The 26,646-nt window shown below is 45.1% G+C and overlaps 3 protein-coding genes across 4 annotated transcripts in view; 2 read left to right on the top strand and 1 right to left on the bottom strand.

Moving 5' to 3' along the window:
* Window positions 1-15,873, bottom strand: part of RABGAP1 (RAB GTPase activating protein 1) — a 56,786-nt gene extending 40,913 nt beyond the window's left edge. Inside the window, exons 1-9 of the mRNA XM_082067751.1 lie at window positions 15,198-15,873; window positions 9,418-9,619; window positions 5,543-5,774; window positions 5,252-5,456; window positions 4,454-4,628; window positions 3,965-4,122; window positions 2,893-3,003; window positions 1,895-1,961; window positions 916-1,018 (exon numbers count right to left, since the gene is read on the bottom strand). Coding sequence (XP_081923877.1) covers window positions 916-1,018; window positions 1,895-1,961; window positions 2,893-3,003; window positions 3,965-4,122; window positions 4,454-4,628; window positions 5,252-5,456; window positions 5,543-5,774; window positions 9,418-9,567 — 1,201 coding nt within the window. The 5' untranslated portion in view covers window positions 9,568-9,619; window positions 15,198-15,873. The remainder of the gene's footprint in view (window positions 1-915; window positions 1,019-1,894; window positions 1,962-2,892; window positions 3,004-3,964; window positions 4,123-4,453; window positions 4,629-5,251; window positions 5,457-5,542; window positions 5,775-9,417; window positions 9,620-15,197) is intronic.
* Window positions 15,874-15,949: 76 nt separating this feature from the next.
* Window positions 15,950-22,665, top strand: ZBTB26 (zinc finger and BTB domain containing 26; the record flags this gene model as incomplete). Of its 2 annotated transcripts, XM_082068144.1 has the most annotated exons (3): window positions 15,950-16,017; window positions 16,274-16,354; window positions 17,139-22,665. In XM_082068144.1, the coding sequence occupies one exon, from the start codon at window positions 17,149-17,151 to the stop codon at window positions 18,463-18,465; it is 1,317 nt and encodes a 438-aa protein (XP_081924270.1). In that variant the 3' UTR covers window positions 18,466-22,665. The 2 variants fall into 2 exon arrangements, with proteins under 2 accessions (XP_081924270.1, XP_081924269.1); XM_082068143.1 differs by having other exon boundaries at window positions 15,978-16,354.
* A 99-nt stretch (window positions 22,666-22,764) lies between these two features.
* On the top strand, window positions 22,765-26,272 carry ZBTB6 (zinc finger and BTB domain containing 6). Its single transcript, XM_082068145.1, has one exon. The coding sequence runs from the start codon at window positions 22,970-22,972 to the stop codon at window positions 24,251-24,253; it is 1,284 nt and encodes a 427-aa protein (XP_081924271.1). The 5' UTR covers window positions 22,765-22,969; the 3' UTR covers window positions 24,254-26,272.
* Window positions 26,273-26,646: the final 374 nt, after the last annotated feature.

Here is a 26,646-nt window from a genome sequence, read left to right as displayed (position 1 = left end):
GAGGTTACACAGGAAGGGGTCCAGGCATCTTCAGGCCCAGAAAATGACCTTGTTAAAGAGAATTAAAATTTTGCTTTTCCAAATCCTACTGAAATGTATACAAAGATCTTCCTTGAACATTATAAAGGATCTGTATACTTAACTCCCCAGTGCAGACCTCTTGCCATCTAGCCTACTTACATTTTAGTTGGTTTCGTGTTTTCAGAAGTTACTCAGACAACACTTAAGTCCCACCACATTAATGGCAGCATTTAAGAGCATCTCAGCTGTGAGATTCAGAAAACTGACTATACAGTATGATGCTCCAAGAGGCGGCCACTGGGCTCAGTGATCCGTGAGATCTCTTCTGGTGCTAAGTGATAAATTTTGTCCTTCAGGTAGGATGGCATTTAATCCAGCAGCAGACTGGACCCAGCAGCTGACTTTTATGACTTGGCCCAGTCAGTTCCCATTAACTTCCCCAACCCTTGGCACGCAACTGTGACAACAGATTGAAAAGATGATAATTCAGCTGACATCTTAAAAGAAGTGATGACAGATCTGTTTCAGCACTCGAGGGCAATGCAGCATCAGCTATTTTCAGGTTACAGCTGGGAGCGTTTTACTTCCATCTTCATAGGTACAGGAATCTGTCTCATTTTTTAATTAAAAACCTGGATTCAGATAAATCTGAACTGACCACAGAAACTAAGCAAAGACAAAAACTGCAACAGTCATTTAGTGCGATTCTCTATGGGATTCTTCAGAAGCTCTAATGGTGCACAAAGCACCTGCATCCTGTCCCCACACCTCTACAGCCTCCCGCTGACAATACGGCCCATAGCGTGACAAAGGTCTTCCTGTGGGATTCATCTTAGAAAAGAGAACTGACCTGACGTCCACTATGCGAGTCATTTGCTCTGGCCAAGTTCATACCTTTTGGTGTTTCTTCATTTACAAATTGGAAGTGTGGAGATTTCTGATTCCAGCTCCCAGTGATCACATATGATTTCCCATCAGAACTTTTGCCCATGGACTCCTGTGAAACAAGTTTACGTATTTTTACTTAAAGACATCTCTATATGATGAAGTCTCAGCCCTATAAAACAGCTACAGCACTGGCAAGAGAAGGGCAAGCATCTCCAGTCCACGTGACACGGTCCTGTAACAGGTCATCTCTGAAGAACAGAGTTCCCATGCAACTCTTGGTCCCTTTGCCGATAACACAAAAAGGCCAATTTATACTATACAAACCGCATGTTATTAAACTATTAAGAACCAAATCAATATTTTTATCTTTCACATTCAGCGTGTCTGTTTTCCCACCAACCTTATTTTCTGGGCAATCCAAAGCCTGGTAAAAAGCAAAACTACTCATGTAGTATTGGACCTTCTTGGGTACTCACTACTGTAACAAGTGTGCACTACATAAATCCTAGAAGTGTGTTGTGAAAACAAACTTGCTGAGGTCAGATGATCTCTATCATCTTTTTACAGATGGAAAAGTGAGTCAGAAAAATAAAGCACCCAATAACTGTCAGTGTTATATTTGAAGCCACTTAGGCCTCAGGTTTTTTACAGTGCTAAGTATGCTATAAAACTTCTCATGTTCAAAGCACAGCTCTTCAATATTCAGCACTTCCAAAAATAAGGTTGCCTGTTTCTCATTTCAGGCCCCCAACTCACTGCAAAATTGGGCAAATCCCTTGACCAAGCAGCAGGTCAGGTCCCAACTCCAGAGCACAGACAGAGATCCAGCCCAGGCGCCCAGAGCTTCCCCCCCAGCAGCACAAGCTACAGCATCAGTCCCTGTCAACAAGTGAGCAGAAGAGTCGACATCTTTTCTGTCTAGCCTGAGATCACGCACAATTGTAATCAAAATTATTAGTGAATGCTGTTAAAAAAAGATCCTTACCAAATCTAAAAGGTGCATGTCACCACTCCGGACGTCTTTCCCACGGCTAAGGAGAAGTCCAAAACACCTGCAAAGCCAGGCAAAAAATTAAACTGCAAAAATCAGACTTACTCATAAGCAAACCATTAACATTCCTTATCTAAATATTCATTGCTATACCTCACAAGCAGCCCATGAATCCAATAACAGTGTCAACAAACCTTGCCATTTGAAAGCAGCATCAAGCACGTCAAGCAAAACCATGTCATGCCTGCATTCTTCTTCCCTTTTTTTTGAGACATATTTGCATAGAATTTACCCTTTTCATACAGACAGAAATCACGAAATTCCAGATGTAGTGCATGGATCTGCCTTTTCTGGTTTCGTTTTGCAAAGACTTTTGGCCCACACAGGTATATTCCACTGTGCCCTCTGCTTTACCACAGTCCTGCATTTCATTTCAGACACACATCCTGGTAGATGCTGTGTCTTGTCTCTGTAGCATAAGCAGCACTCAACTCCATCACTACTCAAAAACTGCCAGTTTATTTCTAAGCAGGGAAAGATTTGAAGTCTGAGCTCTTCCCTACACAGATGCTTCATATTCTAGAATTCCAGCCTGTGGCAGATTCAAAGTGCATGTACAGCAATATTCTCAGATGCAACAGAGATGAAAGGAAACCAAAGTGGTGTAACTCAGGCATTGATTATAGCCTCAGCATTTAAGACAAACTGGCCACTGAAAATAAAAGCACTGTTTTTTAAAAAAAGATTTTGAAATGGGTATTTAGAGCAGATGCGACCACTGATTCCACAACCAGATCTGCGCAAGATCTGACTGCACCTGCCGCTCAGGCCTGAACAAACCAACCTGAGCTTCTGCACAGTCCCACTCCAGGGAGAGGTGTGGAACTGAACTACACACGTGCCTATTCAAAGAACAAATACCCATCTGCTGTCTCAGAGAAAAGAGCATAAAACAGCAAATAGGTAAAGATTTTTTTATATTATGAAATTACCTCTCAATAGCAAGTTCTTTATTAGTTGTCTGTTGGACATAAATCACTATCTTCTTATCAATTCCTTGGCGGAGTTTAAAGCATTGCCGGTCCTTGTCTTTGGGAACCGCACTGTTATTGAAGAGGAAAGGAGAAAACTCAGTCATTTATCTGTGTTCCTCGCATGTATCAAAACCAGCAGCAGTCACTTGGTGAAGCCAGGTAGACAGGCACTCAAGACCTTTCTTCCTCACACACCACAAACAGTAACATGAAAGAAACAGCAACATAACTAGGTGACATTATTTTATCATTAGGTGAAAACCAAGGACACTTAGTTTCCAAACTAAAAACTACGTTTCTGCACTGTGGGGCTTAGTGTTGTGAGACTTTGGTGTCACTCAGGCCTGCAGCTGAATCATTTTTCAGTTTCAACACCTGAGCAGTCCTTTGGAGTACCGAGTAAATCCTGGATTATTAAATGGGATTTATTTACTCATTTAATAAATAAAACTTGAGCTGGATGTAAATCTGAGAACAGAAACAACTCTGAAGCTGTGGCCAGGAGCCCACGTGCTCAAAAAGCCAGAGTATTTGGCAGTCAGGCTGTAGGGAAATAAAGACACTTCGGCAATTCCAGAACGCTATACATGGTCACATAAAACATCTATGGGCACTGTGCATAGGCTAAGCAGAAGAAAATGTTTTTAGCATAAACTAAGAAAGGTCTTTTTAAAAACTCAAGTTTATCCTCAAGAGCTGACATGAAAACAGCGTTAGCTGATACAACATGAAAAGCTGCTCTGACACCCTCACCCTGCACCACCACCTGCAAATAGCACCTGCTTCAGGAAATAAAAGAGGAAAAATAAATTTAATTTTGACAATTAGGTCAAATAACAGAACGAGCTAGAAGCAAGCTTTGTTCATAGAGCTTTTTTGGAGGTGCTGAAGAAACACTACTTGCCAGGTCAGAACAGGTGAGTATTTTAACGAAACAGATCATTCCGGGACCACCTCAGACTCAAACTCTCTCTTCACTCACTTTCCAACAGAACCAGATGCTGCAGGCACAGAAATGAAGAATCTGTACCTGAAATAACCTTTCCCATCATCTTCTTTGATTTCCAGAGACACAGAGAAGGTGAAGATGTCGCTGTCCGGAGTCTGCGGGGTGGCGGTGGCGGAGAGCGGCGTCTGTTTGGCAGAGCGGCGGAAGGCGGTGGCGAAGCTGTACAGGATCCGGCTCACCTGCATCGAGACGGCCCAAGGGTCAGAAAGCTACAGACACACAGAAGAGTTGAAACCTACCTGAATTTTCACTAAAGAAAGAGAAGCAACTGTAGGAAAATAATTCAGTTTTAACATCTAATTAACTGGTTTTCTGCACTTCTTAAAAGGATAAACTATGACATCACGTGCATTCTTATTTCACATCTGAGGTTTCTACAATTATCTTAACTTGGTGTAGAAAAGAGCGACGAATTACATTATTTCTAAAGAGCCAAAAAATCCTCAGTTTCATTTCAGTAATAATGCTCACATGTACATAATTACCATTTGACAGAAAGATCCAACTTACAGCCTCTTGGATTTCACATCGGAAGACATGAATCCTGAAGAGTTCTGCATTGTAGTGGCTTTCAGTGAAGGCAAAGCAATCACTTTCAGGGGTTCCATCATGCCCTCGTACACAAAAAAGGATTTTATAGATTGGATAATTTGCTATTTCCGTGTTTGTCTGAGGATCTAAAAGCCTGTTTAAAGAGACAGAAAAAGAACACAAACCTTGCAGCTTTAGAATAATTCTTTCAGCCAAATATTAACTTGCAAGCTTTAACCATTTCAGTACATCACAAAAACTGTAATAGCTCCTGACTGCCACAAAGCTTGACCAGAATAATTATATTTAAATTGAACAGCATAAAAAATTACAATGCAACAGACATTACCACAAATAATTTCCGCACAGTTTTCAGGGCTGAGCCATCCAAAGGCCGCAGGAACAGGCAGCAGCAGATGGGCTCACCTCTGTTCGGCCTCATGGATCAGCCGTTTTCCAGCCCTACAAACTAAATACTTTCCAGGCTATTTCCAAAGTTTTCATTAATAAGCACTCCCACTATGGCTTTTGGGACATCATAATATTTCTTTTGGGACATCATAATATTTCATACTGATCCTTGGGCATAAAATGTCTTTGGTAAACAAATTCAAAGCATCACTTTTGTCAGACCTCTTTAAAACCCACTTTTCCACTAAATGAAATCCCAAGATGCCCATGTCTCCTCCCAGGCAAACTGGGCACCCGTTTCCTTTGCTAAAAGGAAATAAGATTAAATGCATAAAGTCAGAGAGTACACCTGAGCAAGCTTCATACCTCACTGTTCCCTCCGAGACATTAGGCACGGACAGAGTCACATCCAGAGAAATCTGGCACTGGCTCCGTAGGATGGACATCATCCGCAGAGCCTCCACCTCGCTGCGCGGAGCGTTCACCGAGGCGCAGCCTAAGTACGTGAGCTTGCTGAACACCACGCTGTCCTCATCCGTCACAGGCGTAAAAGGGCTCAAATCCTCACAGTCTAGGGTGAGACACAAAGCTGAATGTGAGAAGAAATACCAAGCTAGTTCATTATATACCACCAGACATTCCCCATCTTTTTCTAACCTCCCTGGGATGGTTTCACTGGCAAACTCATTTCTGGTTTCTGCAGTCCTGCCACCGACACTGGGTTAATGGTTGAAGATGCTGAAGCTTCAAGGACAACAGGTTCTTCCCCATCTCCATCAGTTGTAACTTCTCCATGGTCCCGCTCACTCGACTGATCCTCCATGGGTGGGTCCATCAGCACGTCTTCAAGTTCCCTCTGCAGCTGCTGTTCGCTTCCATTCCCCACAATCTACGAGCCACAAAGAGTAGGGACACAAAAAAGACTGTTCAAGTGGAAAAAGATGCCCCTCAGGCACAGGGTCATTCATACGGCTTTTTCTGTCAACCAAAGCAGCAGTTAACAATTCAACCTAGTGACAACCGTAAACACAAACTGCACCGTGCAAACGCTCATTGGGACGGGTATTAACATAAAATGCACATGAAAAATGTTCTATTCCATCAAGATTACAAGCCAGAAAAGTCTAATTATTCAAGAACCTCATAATCAAAATCTTAAGTATTTTAAAAGAAAGCCTTCAATCTCAGTCCAGACTATCCTCAAAAACTAATTCTAATAGACACAGCACATATACTTTTGGACTGGAATTGCTCTGCTGTTCTTATAGCCCTACCAGTCAAATGCAGCAAGCCAGCTGCCCAAGAGACGGGGCGTAAAATACAAACTAGGACTAACTCTATGTCAACCAAAGTCTCTTATGCAACCGTATAAATTCAGCACATGGTGGGAACAGTGCACCTTAAGGGGTAAACAAGCTCAGAACTTTGCTGCAACCCACAGAAGCGTGAGGCAGCGTGGCAGAGCGCAGCAGAACCACGGGCAAAAGGGAAGAATGGACAAGATATACCTAATGAAGCTTCATGAAGGTTTGCTTGAGGCAGAAGGAAGAAACCATTTAACCATGTCATTATTTTCTCCATTTCTCACAAAACTGAAAACTGATTTTCCTTAACCTTTGAATAGAATGTAGCCTCCTTCAAAACTTCCATGACAACAACGTGGGGGATTTATTAGCACTGCAGTTTATTCCCTTCTCCTGTGGCAGGTGCTGCTGGGCTGTGCTGGGAGGGCTCGGTACAGCACGGGCTTCAACAGCTCCTGTCCTGCAGCTCCACAAGGAAGGACTTTGTAAATCCAGCTCAGTCCCACTGGCAGGGGGCAAAAGCAGACACAGAAACAACACTGGAAAGCAGAGAGCGCTAGCAAATTGTGTTTCTGGAAAACAATCACCGAAAACCACTTTTTAAATTGTCTGAACAATGTTACTTCAGTATAGACAAAAAGCAAAACCACATTTATTAATTATGACCAAGTTGATTGTATTTGGAAGATACATTTATCTGTCTGGACTCGAGAAACAACAAAAATAAAAATGGGCATTAATTCTGTTCACAGCACTATTACTTAAAACTATAGCATATCAACAGCTTTTAAATGGGAGCCTCAAGTTTGATGTGAGAACTTCACAGCTATCGCGCTCAGCAAACACAGGCCCAAACTTGTGCCATCACCGTCGGACGGCATTTGGCCCACGTAAGATCCTCAAACTGCTTTTCTAAAGAAACGGAACACCAGAAAAAGACACCTGTTCAAATATGAACCTGAACTTATTTTCTGCTTTTCTTAGTGGGCACATCAAAACCAACATACACAAACAAATTGACTTCGTTATAAATACCAAAGTAATTGATTCTCCCTGAAAAAACTAATCTCATTTGCTCCTGTGAAACACATAACCTCAGTTCTCATGTTGTAGTTTTAATATTAATTTTCCATATGCTGCTTAAACACTTTCAGATATCGCTGTGACAGTACTTTTAATAAATGTTTGACAACCTTCACAACTCCGCTGGCCCTGCACACACCGGGTTTGACAGCACAGTAAAGCTGGCTACTGAGCGACCAGTTACAAGCTGAAAATAAAAAAGGTCCCAAGAACAAAGCTCTATTCTAGAGTGGTATCTCTCTTCTCTTGAAGAACTACAGCAAAAGGCAATTTGTGTCCCTACAAACAGCTGAAAAGTCTTCCCATCTCCTCTGTCAAAAGTTTTCACCCCTCTAAGCATATGAAGGAGGCCAACAGGAAGATGCCGCTGTGGGGGAATTCACACTGCGCACCGACCGCTCATCTGGGGTTTAGTATTTCCATAAAGCACCTGATCACAGCCAACAGCCAAACAGCACAGGCTCTCGAACACCCGAATACTGAAAGGCTCAAGGTGAATCACTTTGTTCAAGGATTGTGCTCAGTCTTGGCACCAAATTCATAAAGCAGCTTATCTTTAAGACCTGCAAAGCCCTGTGCCATTCAGTGACACATCAGGGAACAGCACAACTTTATTTTGTGGTTGTTGATGATCAGGAGGCAGCAGTGCTAATGTTCTTCCTTCCTCATCAAGAGAGACAGCAGATCTGTACCAGCATTTCATTTGGAAGTAAACGCACAAGGAAAATTTAAGAAGGACATGTCAGAAGTTGGCTGGAAATTTATTAAGCATATTCTTCTCTGAAATATTTGTGAGCTCTATGAAGATGACTTTATATATAAGTCTCTTCAATGTCTCTGATTGTACTAAAAAAGACACAGCATGTCACACAAGCGCTGCAGGACAGCCACAACAAGGCAACCGCTACACCAGCAATACAACAGCGCCTGTGCGGAGCGAGAAGCGTTGCTGACTACAGTACTTCATGTTCCCAAACTCTCTGTGGGAGTTACGGGATGGAACGGAGAACCTGGCTGATGGGGTCCCAAATGATGCACCACAACTTCCAGAGCTCATCGCACCCTCGGCCACAGGAGCATTCTCAAGGTGAGTACCACTGGGGAGACTACGCTGCATTCTGAAGTATTTATAGCTGCTGGCATTTGCAGCATCTAGAAAGACAAGTGTGAGGTTACAGCCTTTCAGTGGGTTTTACAGAAAACCAGGCTGACTGTTCAAGAAAACTGCAAGTTTTTTTAGGCTATCCTATGACGTGAAGTGACAATCTCCTGCGTTAGCAATAAAATATAAGTGAATAATTTTGCCAGGTTAAGCAAAAGTAAGATCTTGAGACTCTTAAGTTACAGAATTAGCTTGAAGTCCTATGTTAAAGGAAACAGCCAGTATAACGGTATGTCCTGTCCAGGACTCATAGCAGTGCAAGAAAAACAAACAAAGCAGTTGGGAGGTAAAGTCAAGATGAGCAAAAGCATCAAGAAACGTCCAATAAAGTCTCTGTAACAACTGCTGCTAAGGAAGAGAGGAACACTCAGGCCAACGGGCAGAACACGCGACTTCCCATCATCTTTAAAGACAGCATTTTGAAGACATGGATGTGACTGCAGAGTGACAAGGGTCTCTTTTCAGAACAGCACGTTTAAAAGTGAGAAGATGTCAACGCCCTTCCAATTCACACAAGCCTACCACATCAGCTTGTGTTCGCAGCTTCATGCCAAGTTGTTAGTTATAACTACACTTCTACATTTCTTAAAGAGAACATTTCGCATTGGGGAAAACTTTAATAGATGTTTAAATTGACAGATATGGTCAAATCAAGTGTATGTTAATATTGCTTTCTATCTGAAAGCTGTGATAAAATCACAGTTCCAAGCTCATGACAGTCAGTCTGTTTCATCCCAAGCATTTCATGAAGGATTCTGCAAAGTGGGGAAAAAACCCCACAGGTAGTGATGGAGACAGCTTATTCAAAACCTAATTATCACCCGACATCAGCAAAAGTAATGCAGAAATCACCGGCAAAATCGATTCTTGAATAAGTTCTCCCTTCCATCAAGTTTTCCACAATAAAGAAGTCCCTCTTTAAGCTCTCTATGGTTAGTTTGAATTAGAAGAATAAGGAACAAACTCAGGTTATCGATTCTTACCTTCAGTCCTGTTTTTTCATCATCACTACCATTATTTGTAGATGGTGTTTCATCCCCTTGCCTGGAAACCAAGACAAAATCTTCACTGTTAAGAGTGGATACCGAGTCTGAAGAGACACTGATTTTTCCAACAGAAGCCTTGTCATCCATGACTTAAAAAGGAAGTTCGATTCATGAATGAGATTAAATATGTTATAAACTCCTGAAAAACAAAAATCATAGAAATACTTATATAAAACTTCATGCTAAAATGCTCAAACGTTTCTTCTCAGAAGCTTGCTGACTAGTTATAAAAGTCACACATCTGACAGCATAACCAAGTTACAGCTCCTGTCGGTGCACACTCGTGGCCCTGCTCCGATGTTCTACGCAGCACACGACTCACACTACGATGAGAGCACCGGTTCCCACAGCTCACAGAAGGGAAGTTAATCAATCTTTTTGCAGTATTTCATTATTATATCAGGCACCATTTTCTACACATAGCACAACACAGGCCCTTGGAACACACACTACACCTGCTAACAAAGGACTCGTATTAAGGCCAGAACTATCAAGTCCATTTACTCTCCTCAGATAACCTGTCTGCCTTCGCCTGTGTTCATGCAAAAATGACTTTTGTAGCTATCAGAGCTCACTGTACACTGCACTCCCATTCTTCTCCCCCAAAACAAGAGTTAGGTCTAACTCTTGATATTTTGTAGTAAGGATGCTCTAAAACCTTGGGACATACAGCATTTTATGATTCTACACTGAATCTTCTGTACTGTAAGGAACAATAAAATAAAAGACTTCCAGGAAGCAGGAAGAACAGGGTAAGCTGGATCAGTACTGAGAATCGGAGCCAACAGAGGGTTTTAAAAAGCTGGAACTGGCACTGAGAGGCATTTGAAGAAAGGAACAAAAGGTGAAGTTCAGCCGCACACCTTGAACTCTACAGCAGATTCTCAGAATCTGTGGCTCAAAACAGACTGTGTGACAAAAATAGGCAAAAAACCCAAATATACCCTTATCACAATGCTCGGGTCTTTCCATACTCCCAAGCGGGACCAAACCCAAGCGCTGTTTGAGCCTCCAGCCCCGTCCCCACAAGGGGAACCCGGCAGCCCCACGCACACTCACTGCATTCCTCGCCGAACCAAGAACAATGCACCCAAAATAGCAAAGCCTGCTTTTATTTCTATCAATGCCCTTCCCTCCGCAGCCTTCAATACGACCTGAAAATCTGCCAGGAGGACAACAAGCTTTTTTTTCTCTGGGTTATTTTTAACCTGATTACTTTCCCGACAAAGTCACTTCATGGTCCTGAAACATGTTTCACTGGACGACTGAAGCGGCGCGTAAGAGCAGGAACAGATGTGGGTTGTTCACTGATAACAATGTACCTACGATTATTGTGTTTTGCTTTCAAAAGCATGTAAGGTATTTAGATATCATTTTCAAATACACTTTAAGATCCATTGGCATTCAATGAGAATTACTGGCTGAGAAATGGAGATACTTTGGAAAGTTTTACCCACTGTATGCATCTATCTGGTATTACTCACAGGTACCGTAAAGGCCGGGCAGAGATCTCCTTTTTAAAGATGCTTTTGCTTAAAGAGTTCATATTAGAACATTTCTATAGAAGTTCCTTATTGCACTTTCTACATAATACACATATCATCTTAAAATAACTATATCAAATATATATCGAAACACAGAATAAATCCAGGCTTCAAACACTTTATCTTTTACTGTTTCATTCAAACAGTGCAAACTCATCTGCCACACTAAGACAGTATGAGCAGAAGAGCAGCCTTTGATCACCAGCAGCTGTAAAGATCGTCAAGTCAAGGATCCAATTTAGCAATTTATTTTGGTATAGTGCGTCTGTCTTGAAGTGCTAATTTCACCTATTCCCAAAGTCTTTCAGTCTGACACCTTTCACCAATATTAACTCAAATCAAAGAAGCAGTATGCTGTGCTTTTGCGTACTCCTGATTTTAGCAGCGTGGTGTAAACGGCCAGCGCACGGACCCTGGGGCACAGCTGGCTCAGCCCAACGCCGCCACGGTTTCACAACACAGAATTGCAACAGCAGAAGGTCCCAATTAGCCCAACTTTGCCAACCCCACATTGAGCAAAAGTCTTACTGAAATTACACAAGATAAGAGAGCACAGGAAAGGGACCATGTAGTAGACTATGGTAAGCAACTTTTATTAGTGATACACCAGCGAGCAAGGCTGGTGTATCCAACCATGCTGGAATCAGCCACTGAGGTTGATTAGATTAATGCACAAATAGTCGAGGTGCAAAAGCAGAGTCTTCAAATACTAAAAATGCTAAAGTACTGTCTGAAGTGAATGAAAATTTCCACATCCCCGTACCTTGTTTCACATGCCTTTAATTTCCTCTGTTCCTTGCCAACATTTTGTTCCATGCAGACGGATCATTGTACCCGAATCGGAAAACACAGGATGGCAGAACCAACAGCAGAGAGCCCATGAGCTCACTGAACCGCGGGCCAGCCCAGAAGGGCACGCACACACCAGGGACCAGCGGAGCAACTCAGTGACGCTGCTTTATGACTCCTCTGTCACCAAAACACAACAACAACCAAGAGTGGCGGCTGATCTTCAGTCTCACCCGCAGCCTGGGGAAGAACCAGCACTGTCTGTTCCCACAGTTTGGAGCAGAAGGAGAAAAGACCCCGGCCAAGGGCAGACCTCGAGTTTTAATGTTTCTCACAAGAAGGTGTCTTCACACACCTACAGGAGACGGAGTGACAAGGTAAAACATATACTAAGAGGCGAATGTTTATTAACATCTTTCTTTGCTCGCCTGTGTAATTAAATGGGTATCCTGGCCTCTCCTCACACAAAAGACCATTGGAAAAAGCTGCAAAATGAGAAAGGCAACACAGCTGGCTCTTGGGTCACTGCTCTCAGTTTTATTTAAAATTGTAATTCTCAATGCAACTCACCGTCACTCTGCTTGCTACTGCTACACACGCTGCAATGCCAGTCCAAGAATCAAACTTTTTAAAAAATGTTCTCTTTTTTTATCTTTAAAGCAATCAAACAACAGTAGCAACCTGCCTTCCTCTCCCTACTCAATATAGTGTACAGAGGAACAGAAAGGCACCACTCGCCCTGCTAAGATCTCAAACTGGAAAACAAACCTATCACTGAAATTAGCGACATAGGTTGACAAAACGTTTCTGCTTCCCTATCCTCTCCCAAGTATTTGGCACCTGACCCGCAACTTGTGATCAAAACTTTCCTTGTAAGTACTGCTTAAAGCAAGCAGTATATTATAAAAAGGAAACCAGAAACCCTTCCATTTTACACTACTATAAGAGAATGAGGCTTGAATGCCACCTTGAGACATGCACAACGGGTGAGGCAAGGCCCTCAGAACTACAGCTGGTCTCACGCCGCTTCCAAGGGGTGCCCATTTCCCCGTGTTTAGAACATCCACAGCCACACTAAAATCCAGAGGGTGAGCAGAAACATCAACATTTCAGCTGCAACCTTCTTGGACTGTTTAAAACAGCAGTTACCTTTAAGTCAACAGCAGACGTAGCACCCTTAGCACTGAATTTAGAGGGGAAAACAATTAAAAATATACTTAAGTTTTGGGTTTTCATGGCAGAAAAGAGAGTAAGCATGAGAACGGGTATGCAAACTAGAGAGGAAAGGAGATTTTCTCCCCACTCATATCTTTTTCAGCATCTGCACTTCAGCTGCAGTTCCTATAGGATTCCAGTTATCACCATTATCACCTTAGTGCGAGTGAAAAGTGGAATTTGTAGCAGAGTTCAGAAGCTTTACAGTGTACTTTGCAAAGCTGGTTTATGTCAAACAAGCCAGCACTATTGAGAGTCTTTGACATCCACGATGTTTTTCCCTTCACAACTGAAGCCGTGCACACTCATTGTTTTACAAACAGAGCGAATCCCGAAACAAAGCCTGGAAAAGGCTACAGCACCATGTCGTCATTACAGGTGGTCAGGCAGGTGTTTCGGTCTGAGTAGCACGGGACGCACAAGAGCAGAAGTGGCACCGCACTGACAGACACGCGGGAAAGAAGCTGTGGTTTCACTTTTTCTGAGCACATACACGCCGCCTGTATTTTATTGCGGCTTTTGGAAAAACAACATACAAGAAAGATCAACCCCTAGCAACCTTTTTCTTCTCACATATCACATGGTTAGTCTGCAAAAACATATGTTTGATCTTTATCCACCTTCTCTGTGCAAAACACATTCTCAAAAGCACCGAGAAGTATTTTATGCTCAGCACGGAGCAAGAAAGCCAGTGGAATACCACATGTGAAAATAAAGACTTAGGATGACTGAAGAGAGTAATTAATAAAAAATAGCAACTGCAATACTAACTTTTCTGTTTGTTTTAAAACGCACTGACAGTCACAGATGTTCCCACCAAACTCAAGAACCAGGCAGAAAAAATATATCATTATTTGGAGATAACGCTGCCGTGAATTTCAGCCTCATCCTCTTCCCAAGAGCTGAGAAGCACAGATTTCAGGAAGCTGAGTGAATCAATAGCCATTGTATGCAAAACTAGGGATCAGGCAAAACACACGAGTTAAGCTAATGCAATCTTTGTTAACAATCCTTAACAGATTCACAGTTATTGCCAACATAATTGTGCTTACAATCTTAATTTGAACCATCTGCTTAGGAGACAAAACTCTAATTTTAGGCTCTTGTAATAAGCAAATTCTCCAACCCCAGAAATATGCAGCAGTTCCTGGGAAACCGTGGCTTATAAAAGAAACGCTGACACTGCCTTAGCTGGCCCATCGCAAGAATGTTGCTGGAATGAATTAACTATGAACGGGCGGCTCATCCGCGCTCGGCTGATGCTCCATCAGCATCAGGTGCACCATGTGCTGCCTGCGCGGGGAGCAGGACCCGGCGGAGCCAGCGCGGTGACCCAGAGCCCAGCAAACCCTGGGGAGGACGCTCTGCCTGCTTCTGGAGCTCCGCTCTCGTTAGCGTGCAAACAGACAGAGTTACGCCTACCAGACAAACACAGCACTTCAAAAATATGCCGTGAAAGAACTGAAAAAAGGAGAGTTACGCTCAGTGCGCGCTATGACCCGGAAAACGAAAGGAAACTCCTCTGCCAAGCTCCATTTGTTAATTTGTTTACTGTGTCCACAGAACTAAGTTTGCTCAGGTCCTTGACCTTTTAATGTTGAGTAGAGGCCTTTAAAAAGAATACAGTGTTTCTGTAATTTGGTCAGCAAAGGGGAAGTCTATGCAACTACATATTTTCTAATAAAGTAGCCAAAAACCTCAGAAATCCCATCAAGTTGTGCTTTAACAAAACCTCTAAGTAGAATAAAACTGGGAATATAGATCAAGCTGTATCTGTGTAACAAAGCAGGTAAGCGGTATTTGATCTCCAACTTGTATTTAAGAAATAAAGGTAATATTTGTCCCTCTCTCCAAACCCCTCCTGAGTCTTTTTTCTTCTTTTCCTGGTCTCCCCCAAAATCCCTTGAACAGGCAAAACTAAACAGAAAAAACCACAAAATCTACCTCTACCAGTTCAATTTTCACTTAATTTTTGCTGATGCATGTTTTTAAACCAACTTAGCAGAGTCTGTTTGTTTCTACTTAATTTTCACCCCGACACAATCCAGGAGATGTTTAAAGTGAAACGAACGTGCCGATACCAACAGGATGGAAAATGGAAACAAGACAAACACGGAGGTTACGGTACATAACAGATACACCGATCAAGTGCCACATTTTAGGATTCACCTGGAAGCAACAGGCAACAACAGACACGGCCCGGCCAGGGAGAGAATCCCCGTCAGTCCCACAGGAGCCCAGCGCAGGACGGGACGGCCCCGCCGCGGCTCCGGTTCGCGCTCAGGGAGTCCCGGGGACACCGGTGGGTTCGAGGCTGGAAGCACCGGAGAAGCGAGGGGGTCCCCCGGCCCCCCCCCCCGAGCCGGGGCAGCTGCGAGGCCGGGCCCAGCCCGGCGCCCCCCACCTGTCCCGGGACTCAGCCCAGAGCCCCAGCAGCGCCCGGCCCTGTGCGAGACGGGGCGGCCCCGCTCCCGCCGCCTCCCGCACCTGCTACCGGGCGGCTCCGCGCCGAGGCCGCGGCCCCCGCCGGGTGGAAGGGACAGAGGGCGGGAGGGGACAGCACCGGGAGGGCGACACGGCCCAGGGAGCGGGGCACAGGAGCGCCCCCAGCTCCCGCACGCCCGTGGCCGGTCAGAGGCGGGGAGCGACGGCGGAGCCGCGGAGCGGCGGGGGGGGCAGCGCCCGCACGCACCTGGCGGGCACCGCGGGAGCGGGCCGGGGCCGCCGGGCGGCGGCAGGAGAGGGGCGGCCCGAGCGCGGGGGGACGGGGCGGACGAGCCCCCGCCGGCAGCGCGAGCCCCACCTACCCCGGCCGCCGCCGCCGCCTCCCGGTGCCGGGCCTGGGCCGCCGCTCCGCGCACCACGTGACCGCGCGGAGGGGGCGGGCGCCCCGCCAGGCGCTTCCGGGTGCGGGGCGGAGGGCGCGCGAGCGCTTCCGGCGGCCGAACAATGCGGTTCCGAGTCGCCGTGCTGGGCTGCGGCGGCGGCTGTAGGTCCCGGCGGGCTGGCGGGGCGAGGGCGGCGGCCCCGGAGCGGGGGCCGGAACGGGCCGCGGCTCCCGCGCTCCCCGCCGCCGCCGCCTGTGCCGCGGGCCGGGTTCGGCGGGCGGCTCGGCCCGGCCGGGGCCGCGGCGGGTCGCGGGGCCGCCCCGGGGGCGCGGCTGGCGGCCGGGCCCGGCCTGGCGCTGGGGCGGCGCGGCCCCAGGCCCGGGCGGCGGCTCACGGCGGCTCTCCTCCCCTCTCTAGGTCCGTAGCCGGAAGCCGCGGCGGGCGCTGCGGCGGGAGCGGCCGCGGGGGCCAGCGGGGGGACGCGGCCCGGCGCTACAGGTACCTGTCCCTTTCCTCCCCGCTCGTGGAAGGAGCTTCGCGTTCGGGCGGCGGTTTGAAAAGCCGCACGGGCTCCCGGCCGAGCTGTCCCGGAGCAGCGGGAAGAGCGGGTTCGGGAGCCGGCGGCGATCCGCGGCGGTGAAAGCCGAGGAGGCACCTGCTCGCAGCGGGCGGTGCTGCCCGGAGCCCGGCGGGGTCCCGACCAACCCGGAGTTAGGCTCGGTCTGCCGCCCCCGGGAAGGAGGGTTTGGCGTTCATTTGATGTTTTTTTCTTGGAGAGCAGTAGTAGTGGGAACTGAATGTGTGTCGAGGCAAGTCACTTCTTTTCCATTTTCAGTTTTTCTTGATGTGACTCTTCTAATTGCCCGAGGAAGTGGCTGGAACAGTCGTGCGCTGTCAACAGCGTAGTACAGCGTTACCTTGGCACGGGCACTGTCACCGCATTTGTATTGTAGTGTCCCAATGGCGTGGAAAAAACAGGCTCACAAGTAGCCTTCCAAGAGAAAACATAAAGAAATAGTTCTGTAATGCCTGAAATTCTTTGAAGATATTTCACGATGATCTGTTGCTACTGTTTATACTTGCTGAAGGCTATTGCCTCATAAAATTAAACTTTTTGCCGTAGAAACGGGGATGGGTACGAGCCTGGCTGTTCTGCTTTCTGTAGGTTCAGCAGAACCGGTTGTGCTGTGCAATGATGGTGTCAGTGTTTCTGAACTTTCCGTGGTCCTTTGTTTCTGAAGGCGTCTGAAATCCTTTTCTTTTTCTTGCTGCTTTTTCTTAGGTGTGCCAAAATGTCAGAAAGATCAGATATTCTTCACTTCAAGTTTGACAATTATGGAGATTCAATGTTACAGAAAATGAACAAACTGAGGGAAGAAAACAAATTTTGTGATGTTGTGGTCCATATAGACGACATTGAAGTTCATGGGCATAAAATTGTCTTTGCTGCTGGCTCTCCCTTTTTAAGAGATCAGTTCTTACTAAATGACTCCAGAGATGTGAAAATCTCCATCCTGCAGAGTTCAGAAGTGGGGAGGCAGCTGCTTCTGTCCTGCTACAGCGGCGTTCTGGAGTTTCCTGAAATGGAACTGGTGAACTACCTGACGGCCGCAAGCTTTCTGCAGATGAGCCACATTGTCGAACGATGTACACAGGCCCTCTGGAAATTTATAAAACCGAAGCAGCCGTTGGAGAGCAAGGAGTGTGAACAGCAGAGTGACTCCTCTGAGCTGAAGGAACATCAGGGAGATGACGACTCTCTGCAGCAAGATTCCCCTTGTATCCAGCCTTCAGAAGACAGCATGGACATGGAGGACAGCGATATTCAGATCATCAAGGTGGAGTCCATCGGGGAGGTAACAGAAGTCAGGAATAAGAAGGATCAAAACCAGTTTATTTCTCCTGAACAAACTGCACTGCATTCCTCAGAGCCTCAACACTTTCTTATCAACTCCACTGTTGAAAACAGAGCAAGCGAAATAGAGCAAAACCACCTCCACAATTACGCCCTTTCCTATGCTGGCAGCGATAACATCATTCTGGCTTCTAAAGATATGTTTGGGCCTAACAACCGCGGTATAGACAAAGGTCTACAGTGGCATCATCAGTGTCCAAAGTGCACAAGAGTATTTCGGCATCTGGAAAACTACGCTAATCACTTAAAGATGCATAAACTGTTTATGTGTCTGCTCTGTGGCAAGACATTCACTCAGAAAGGCAACCTCCACCGGCACATGAGAGTGCACGCAGGCATCAAACCGTTCCAATGTAAGATCTGTGGGAAAACGTTCTCTCAGAAATGTTCCTTACAGGACCATCTCAACCTGCACAGCGGGGACAAACCCCACAAGTGTAACTACTGTGACATGGTCTTTGCGCATAAACCCGTTCTGAGGAAACATCTTAAACAGCTACATGGTAAAAACAGCTTTGACAATGCCAATGAAAGAAACGTTCAAGACATAACAGTGGACTTCGATTCATTCACATGTAGCGCTGCTACAGACAGTAAGGTCTGTCAGCAAGCTGATGCAAGCCAGGTGCTGGATGCAGGGAAGCTGCCTCAGGCTGTGCTCAGTTTAAGAAATGATAGTACCTGCGTCAATTAAGCAATTAGAACCAGCCCTTTGAAGGGATCATGACTGAGGGGAGCAAAAAGTTGGTTTGGGCTCTTACCTAAACTAGTGGTATGCCCTGAAAGGCTACGGATGGATGGCAGGTTGGATTGCAAAACCTGGCAGGTCTTCAGCCGTCATTCTTAGTCTTACTTGATATTTTGTGTGAACAGCAATCTTCCTTCAGGTTTCTGTCTGTGTCTCTACTGTGGATTACGGGGTTAATTGTTTCATTTCTCTCTGATTAGGAGACTCAAGACTAACACGTTTTGAAAGGCTCTTGCTCTGCGCTGCAAGTAAAACCATCTGCTGTACAGTTAGAGGCCTCTGCCTGGGCAGATGGAGGAAAGAGCAAAGCGGACAAGTCTGTGAAATAACCCTTTTTTTTGTTTTAAGCACTGGATAACTGAAAGCACTCCATGTAGTTAAATTTAAACTTACCTCTTAAAATTATTTTTCTCTGATCTTACCCGTAGACACCTACAGTTGAAATGAAGTATTTTTTTTGTCACCTTTTTGCCCTTTTTAAACTATTTCAAGAAACTTCTGCTGCCAGTCAATGCTATCTTAAAAGCTCTCAGGGTTTTTAACCTCAACATGCGTTATAAAAAGATAAAACCCTAAGTGATTTGGCAGGGTTAGCTGATCATTGCATAGAACTGTTCAAAATGAGAATAAATTTCAGTTCTGGAATGTGAGAGGCTGGTGCCTGGAGTGCAAGTATGACCTGTTTCTTATGCTGTCATACGTAGGATTTTTAAAGGGCACATACCAGTGTGTGTAGTGAGACAAGCTAAACACTTCAAAACTAAAAATTATCATCCATCTTCCATACATTTTGCATCACATAAGCCACAACAGTTGTTGGTTTGTGAGCAAAGCTGGAGTGGAGAAATACTGCTTTCTGACACTGTGAAAAGAACCTGATTTAAAAGCTGCAATATAAAACAACTCCACGCTTTTCCTTCCCCCCCACCCTTAGTTCTCCTGTATCTCTCCTTGATCATTAATAAGGGCCACATGTCAGTTAACTTGAAAAAAAAGAAACAAAAATACCCACCATAAGAACATTAACAACATAAAGTTTTTGAATTCTTAGACATTCGAAGAACACTTTTTTTAAGTGACATGCATAGTTCATGACCTTTAGTGTTTTACAGAGCCTAGGATGAGGTATAGGTAGCACAATTTCCATAGGTTAATATATCAGCTATAGACTGTACTCAGCAATACCTCTTGTATACCGCCTTAAACATCAAATGTAGCGGGAATGGCTTGTTAATTGGGATTCTGCGATTATACTGTATTGCTTCTCAAAAGTGCCGTGGAATTATCCGCATCCCAATCAGGCTGAAAGAAACTAATTTATCTGAGGAACACCATTCCCAGTAGAACAGCACTCGTATTACATTGAAGTGTAGCATAAACTAATAATCAAATGGCTGATCCTATGTAGAGAACTGCTGTTTGTATTTGGAGTAAGTATTTCTTCCAGTGCAGCTCTTTTCCACAAGGTTTGCCATGAGGCTGAGATTATGCTTCCTACTTACAAGTAGTCCTGTTTGTGTGTTTGAATGAGGGGCAGGGGTGAAAGGCTGCTATTGTATGGTTAAAAATGCTAAACAGGTATGACCAAAGGTGTGTTAGAGCAAAAAATGGTTTGTATGTAATTATCAAAAGTTGGTCTTGATCTTCAGATACGTGTGTGTAGAAGCCAGGATTTCCATATGCAGACATTACACTGATGGACGTTAAAAAGCATTAATGTTGCAGAACGTTTTCAGAAATCCACATAGTTTCAAGTAGAAAAGCAAGGTGATTCTGTGAATCAGTTCTTGCAATTGAGTTCTTAAACTACTGTACTTGACTGTTACATGAACTGTTACATGGACAGCTATGAAGCAATGGAAATGAAGTCAGGGCATTACATTTTTCAAGTTGTAGCAAACGTATTTAGGCCTAAAATCTAACTATTTGGAACTTATTAAAATTATTGTTCAGGTTCCTGGGACAGACAATACGTTTGTATGGGAAGAAAAACTGTTTTTCCTCTTAAAGCAACCTGCTTTTAGAATTGTTCTGAGCTAAACCAGACTGTGATGGTTGCATCTGACACTTGTGTTTTGTCTTCAGGCAGAATTTTCTGTATTATTCAAACATTTTGATAATATATTATTCACTATATGGAAATAAGTTATAGCACTAACATAAAAATGAAGATAGACATGGAGAATAAGAGCTTGCAGAGCCAGGTCAACATGCTGTAAGAGACTAGTGAACAGTCTAACCAGATATGCATATGGACACGATAAAGAAAATGGTCTTCTGCCAGAAAAAGGAATAAAACTGTACAAATGATAGGAAAAGCGGCAGCAAAATGGACAGTGTTGAGAGCTTTTTCTATCTGGAAAGTTTTTTGTGTGGAATTATGAAGTTGTAATGTTACTGCAAGGAGAATACAGCTTGATGAAGTAGCCATGGGTGACCTGAAGCTGGTATGAAGAGACAAAGGTTTACCTAAAAAATTGTTTGGTCAAGATATATAGGTGTTCAGTCCACCCTCTGCTGCGGTGGTGTCGACGTCTGAGAAGGCCGAGACTGCTGGCTGTTCAGTTCAAAGGCTGCTTGTGCTCATTTGGTGAGACCACAGCAGAAATAAATAGGAAAATGCAGAAAGGTACAAGACTGCTTCTCCAATGAAAATGGACGCATCTGTGGGATGAAAAGTGACTTCTTGCTAATGTCTGTGCTTTGGGCCTGGCAAAAGGGTGCAGACCAAGAAATGTACTCAGGAGATGGCTACGTGACTCCAGAACACTGGAGGTCTAGGAGGGCAATGTACAGATGGCAAGGTGCAAAGTGCACTGGTGGTAGAGTTCATCTGACATTTGCCCCTATATGGAACAGACAAGTGAAGAGCATAGATGAGGCATTAGAAAAGAAAAACCTGGCTAACGCTGCTTCTCGGAATTACAGGTTAAAATGGAGTGAGAATTATTATAAATGGAATATACAGAGGCAGCTCGATTATTGAATAAGATGAACTTAATTGTCCATGTATGTAAAATGTTTTCATTTCAATGTTCCGATTAGTGAAAGACTAGACCCATTGGTTGTTGCTACTGATGCCACGTATTCAGACGAGGACTACAGCAGTTGTCATAATCTGTGTGTTCATGTGTAGAATACTATTTGCTGGTAAGTCGGTAGTCTCACAATGTGCTGTACAACCTCCTGCATATCCTAAAAATAACTGAAGTCTATTACAAAAATATTTTAGTAGCTCCTTGAATATATTAGGATTTTTTTTATGTTGGCATTTTATTTATTTTTTTTGTATGTAGAAGCAAATGTTAGAGCTCTTAGGTTTCCCAGAGGTTGAGGCTCACTACTTTTCTGCGTGGTGGCAGCTTGTGTAGCATGTGCTCCTGCAGCGGATGGTGCAGCTGCACAGCCTCCTGTGTAGATCAGGGATGAGGCTTTCCTTAATTTATTTTTCTTTTAGAAGACATATTTTGCAGGTTAGTAACTGATAAAATTGAAGTGTCAGTCTTGTTCTCCACTAGCTTTTTGGCAAAACTTAGATAGCTGCCGCTGAACTTTTGTTGAAACAATTTCAAAATTGTGTGGGGCTGATTTTGGTTCTGGAGTCATTGGGAGGAGTAAAAGCAAGGAGGGAGAATCAAAATGTGGTACATACTGAAACTGTTGAATTCTGAAGTTATGTTAAATGTTGATTTTTCATAAAGGGGGGGAAATAGTCGGCCCTCCTGACTTGATAAGGGTTGAGAAGGCAGAATGGACGTTTTTCCTTGGAGATTGTATAACCGACGGACTGAGCATTAGCTACCTCTTCAGTGACTGGGCAAAACTCTGATCCTACGTGTTGTAACCAAAGCAGGCGGGTCGGTGGCTGGCGGAGCCGCCTCCTCCCGGGGCCGGGGCCGAGCCAGCTGCCCGGCCCGGCGCTGCGCCGGCCCCTCAGCCTGTTCTCGCTGGCGGGCCGAGGAGCAGCCCCGGGGCAGCTCCTCTCCGAGATGCCTTACGGGGCCGGCGGCTCGGGGCGGCCCGGGCCGATACGTTGCTACCTCTACCGGACGTTTGGCGAGGCGCGCCCCGGTGTCGGTGCGGCGCGGCGGTCCCGGCGGCAGCCGCTGTAGCAGTGCCAAGTCTTACAATAAACGTGCTGCTAACTCTGTGTCCCGCCGCCTCTCATTGCCCGCCGCGGGAACGGCGCCGCCGGAGGGGGCGGGCGGCCGGGGCCGGAAGGGGCGGGGGAAGCGCTTCCGGGGCGCTGCGGCACGGGGAGCGCGGCGGAGCGGAGAGCGGCCGGGCCGCGGCCGGTGAGTGCGGCGGAGCGGGAGCGGCGGGCGGCTCCGCGGAGCCCGGCAGCCGCCGCGGGGCAGCGAGGCTTGGGCGGGCCCTGCCGGCGGGCGGGCTGCGCTGCGCTCGGCGGGACTGTCCGGCGGGGCCGGGGCCTCCCCGCGGGCCGGGCGCCATGGCCGCGGACTCGGAGGTGCTGCACTTCCAGTTCGAGCAGCAGGGCGATGCGGTGCTGCAGAAGATGAACCTCCTGCGGCAGCAGAACCTCTTCTGCGACGTCTCCATTTACATCAACGACACGGAGTTCCAGGGGCACAAGGTGATCTTCGCCGCCTGCTCCACCTTCATGCGGGATCAGTTTCTGCTCAACCAGTCCCGGCAGGTGCGGATCACCATCCTGCAGAGCGCCGAGGTGGGCAGGAAGCTGCTGCTCTCCTGCTACACCGGGGCTCTGGAAGTCAAAAAGAAGGAGCTGCTGAAGTACCTGACCGCCGCCAGCTACCTGCAGATGGTTCACATCGTGGAGAAGTGTACCGAGGCTTTGTCGAAATACCTGGAGACCGATGCTTCCATGGAGAGCGGTGACCAGGCTGCGGAGGGGTGTCATTCCTCGGATGCCGAACTGAGAAACAGGGATGAGCTTTTAGAGAAAGACTGTGAAATAATTGAGATCTCTGAAGACAGCCCAGTGACTGTAGAATACCCTGTGAAACAGGAGAAGGGGGACATCTCACGGCCCGCAGCGCAGAGCTTGATCTCAGAAAGAAAGGACGCAAAAACCCCAGAAATATCAACGGTTGAAATCGGATACAAGGATGATGAAATCTGTATCTTCAGAATGGATTCTATGAGCGTAGCAAATGTGGAAAACGATCATTTTCCTCAGCCTTGCACATCCTCTAAAACCAACTTATATTTTCCAGAAACTCAGCATTCCTTGATAAATTCGACAGTTGAAAGCAGAAATACAGAAATGTCAGGAAATCACTTCCAGGCTTTTGTCAGTGACAACGCAGAAGGAACTTCTAGTCTGGTGAATGGGCTCCAGAGCCTGGAGGATTCTGGCAATTCGTGGCGGCACCAGTGTCCGAAGTGTCCGAGGGGATTTGTGCATCTTGAGAACTATCTCAGACATCTGAAAATGCACAAACTCTTCTTGTGTTTGCAGTGTGGCAAAACGTTTACGCAAAAAAAGAATCTCAACAGACATATCCGGGGTCACATGGGCATCCGGCCCTTCCAGTGCATGGTGTGCTTGAAGACCTTCACTGCCAAGAGCACCCTCCAGGATCACCTGAACATCCACAGCGGCGACAGGCCCTACAAGTGCCACTGTTGTGACATGGACTTTAAACACAAGTCCGCTCTTAAAAAGCATTTAACTTCAGTTCATGGAAGGAGTAGCAGCGAAAAACCAAACCTGAACACTATTACGAAAGTTAAAATAGACTATGATTAACAGAAGGGTGTTGTGGAGCCAGGCTCCACAAAAAGCTCCTGCCTAGTGACATCCTAGATACAGATCCCCACATAATGGAGAGAAGCACAGTTATGTGACTGGTGAGCAGAGAGCCCTGTGAGAAGCAGACTTGCCTTTTGCATTAAGATTGCTATTTTAAGTGCGAAAAAGGTGTTTAGTAGTTGAAAGTAAACTGCAAAATATTGGAAACAATTTCACGCTTCCGTTATTCTGGACGCATTCTGATTTCCTCCCCCAGTTATATTTTATGCTCCCCTGTTTCAAGGGCAGGCGCTGCTGATTTTCAAACTGTCAGTGATATTGCAATAAGCTGAAGCCTGAGCCGTGATGTTCCTGATGTAGAATGGTTAAGGAAAGGCGATGTTTGTGTTTATTCAGCAAGTGAGTCATTCCCATCCAGTTCATGTACCATTTCTGGTGGAATCACCTCCTTACTTGCCCAGACTTTGCTAATCTTTCAGCAGAAAGAAGGCATGTTTTCATAAGCAAGTCTGTGATATTTAAGAAAGACGGCACAAGCAAACAAAACTAGTCAAGGAAGCTTTCAAATTGCCTCTTGCCAATAGAGAATTGGTAACAGAAACAGGATTGCCTTGCGGTTCATTTTTAACTGGATAGTCTCATTAGAACCACTTGTTTTCAGTTTTATGAATGAGTGCTGATTTTTTCTAAACTCTCTTCTTCTAATTTTTTTCTGTCATCCCAGTGTTTAGTGACTAATTCCAGTTCAGTTAGTCCTGTTTGTTGAGTTGTAACATTTGCCTTCGTTTTTTACAAATCCTAGACATGTACACTGATGTGAAACATTAAGCTGTGTGCTGTTATGTAATAGCAGTTTCTACGTTAATTTTGAAAAATAATCCTTTATATCTTATTAGGAATGGCTTAGACATAGAGGTCTTCTCATACTCTAATTCTGTGATACAGTAAACCCGTAACTAGGTGTGTTTGGATAGATGTGTTTGTACTTTGTCAAAGGTCATTTCAGTTTCATTGCAAGCATTGGAAGCCCCATAATGCAGAGTCTTTATCCTGTACCTGTCTTTGACTGGAATGTGTTTCTTCTACTTAATGTGATATGAATAAAGAGTCAATGCAGTTGTTAATATGGGGTAATGGTACTTACATTAGATGCTGTCTAGTTAGCAAAAAGCAGTAGTTGTTGCTCGTGCCTCTACCATGAGGGTACGCTTTCCTCCAGGTTTCAGAAGTGCTGTTACAAAGTTCTTGCTCTGAGTCCTGAAGTCTGGCCCGTGTGCTCCATCATCTGGCTGTTTTAAAATACAGGACAATAGTTGTTAATGTCAGTTAACAGTTTGCATTTCCTTTCCTTCCCTGTGTGAGTACACCAGCCATTGTTTGGGGGTTTATTTATCAGCTACGAGAGGAGTTAGGTGGATACAACATCTACCGTGCAGGTCCCTGTTCTTATCTGGAATGTACATGGGCAGCTGTACCAGCTTTATTACTGTCTTCATCTATGGGAAAATTTAGCTGAAGAGGTTTTAAAACTTGTTACATGAGTGTTTTTTTTAATTGTCATGATAATTACTATAGTTGAAAGGTTTGTGAGTCAGGTATGGTACAACTGCCTGACATTTTGCAAAAAAAAATGTGTTTTATAGCACTGTCTTCTGTTTGCATTCATTAGTCTGTCACTGTTTACAGCCTTTGTGATTTGTACAGTTTGCTTGTTTTTCACATAATACCATTAATTTTGGTTCTTCATTGCATAAAGTTAAGGGTCTGATTTTCAAAAGCATGCTAATACCTGCACTTGCCCTTCCTGTATTTACAGATGTTAACTTGGGTATACGTACAGGTTTGTATGTAGTTTTTCATGTGTGTCTACAGACCATCTTAGTTACTTAAAATAGACTTCTTCATCCCTGGAAGAAATTATAAAACAAGGAAAAAGTTTAACTCCCTCTCCTCATCCTTTTTACATTGGGCTCCTATTACTATAGTTCAGTAAATAAATATATTGTGCATTTATGGTACAGATTTGGTTCAACTGTGCCTATGTTGCTTCAGTTAGTATACATTTTTGGCAGGCATATGGTTATTATTGGTAACACTTCAAAAGATCATTCTTTGGTTTTTGTCAGACTGACTTTCTCAGGTGTGTGCACGGGTATTTCCTGTGCATCAAAGGAGAAGCAGAGGCTGATCTCTTCAAGTCCGTCTTCTGTGGGAGCAGGACTGCGAGTTCTTTTGGTCTGTTGTTGTATCGCATGTAAACACGAGAGGGAATTGCGCTGTGTGACGGGCCAGCAGCATGTTCTGTTCAGTGGCTGGAATGTCTTGGTAAGCTTTGTGAACAAAACCTGATTAAAGGTGTTTCTTCTGCCCTTTCCACACATGTAACCGCT

Source organism: Streptopelia decaocto (assembly GCF_964273445.1).
Source record: "Streptopelia decaocto genome assembly, chromosome: 17".
NCBI lineage: Eukaryota > Metazoa > Chordata > Aves > Columbiformes > Columbidae > Streptopelia > Streptopelia decaocto.
This window is presented reverse-complemented; position numbering and strand designations above follow the sequence as displayed.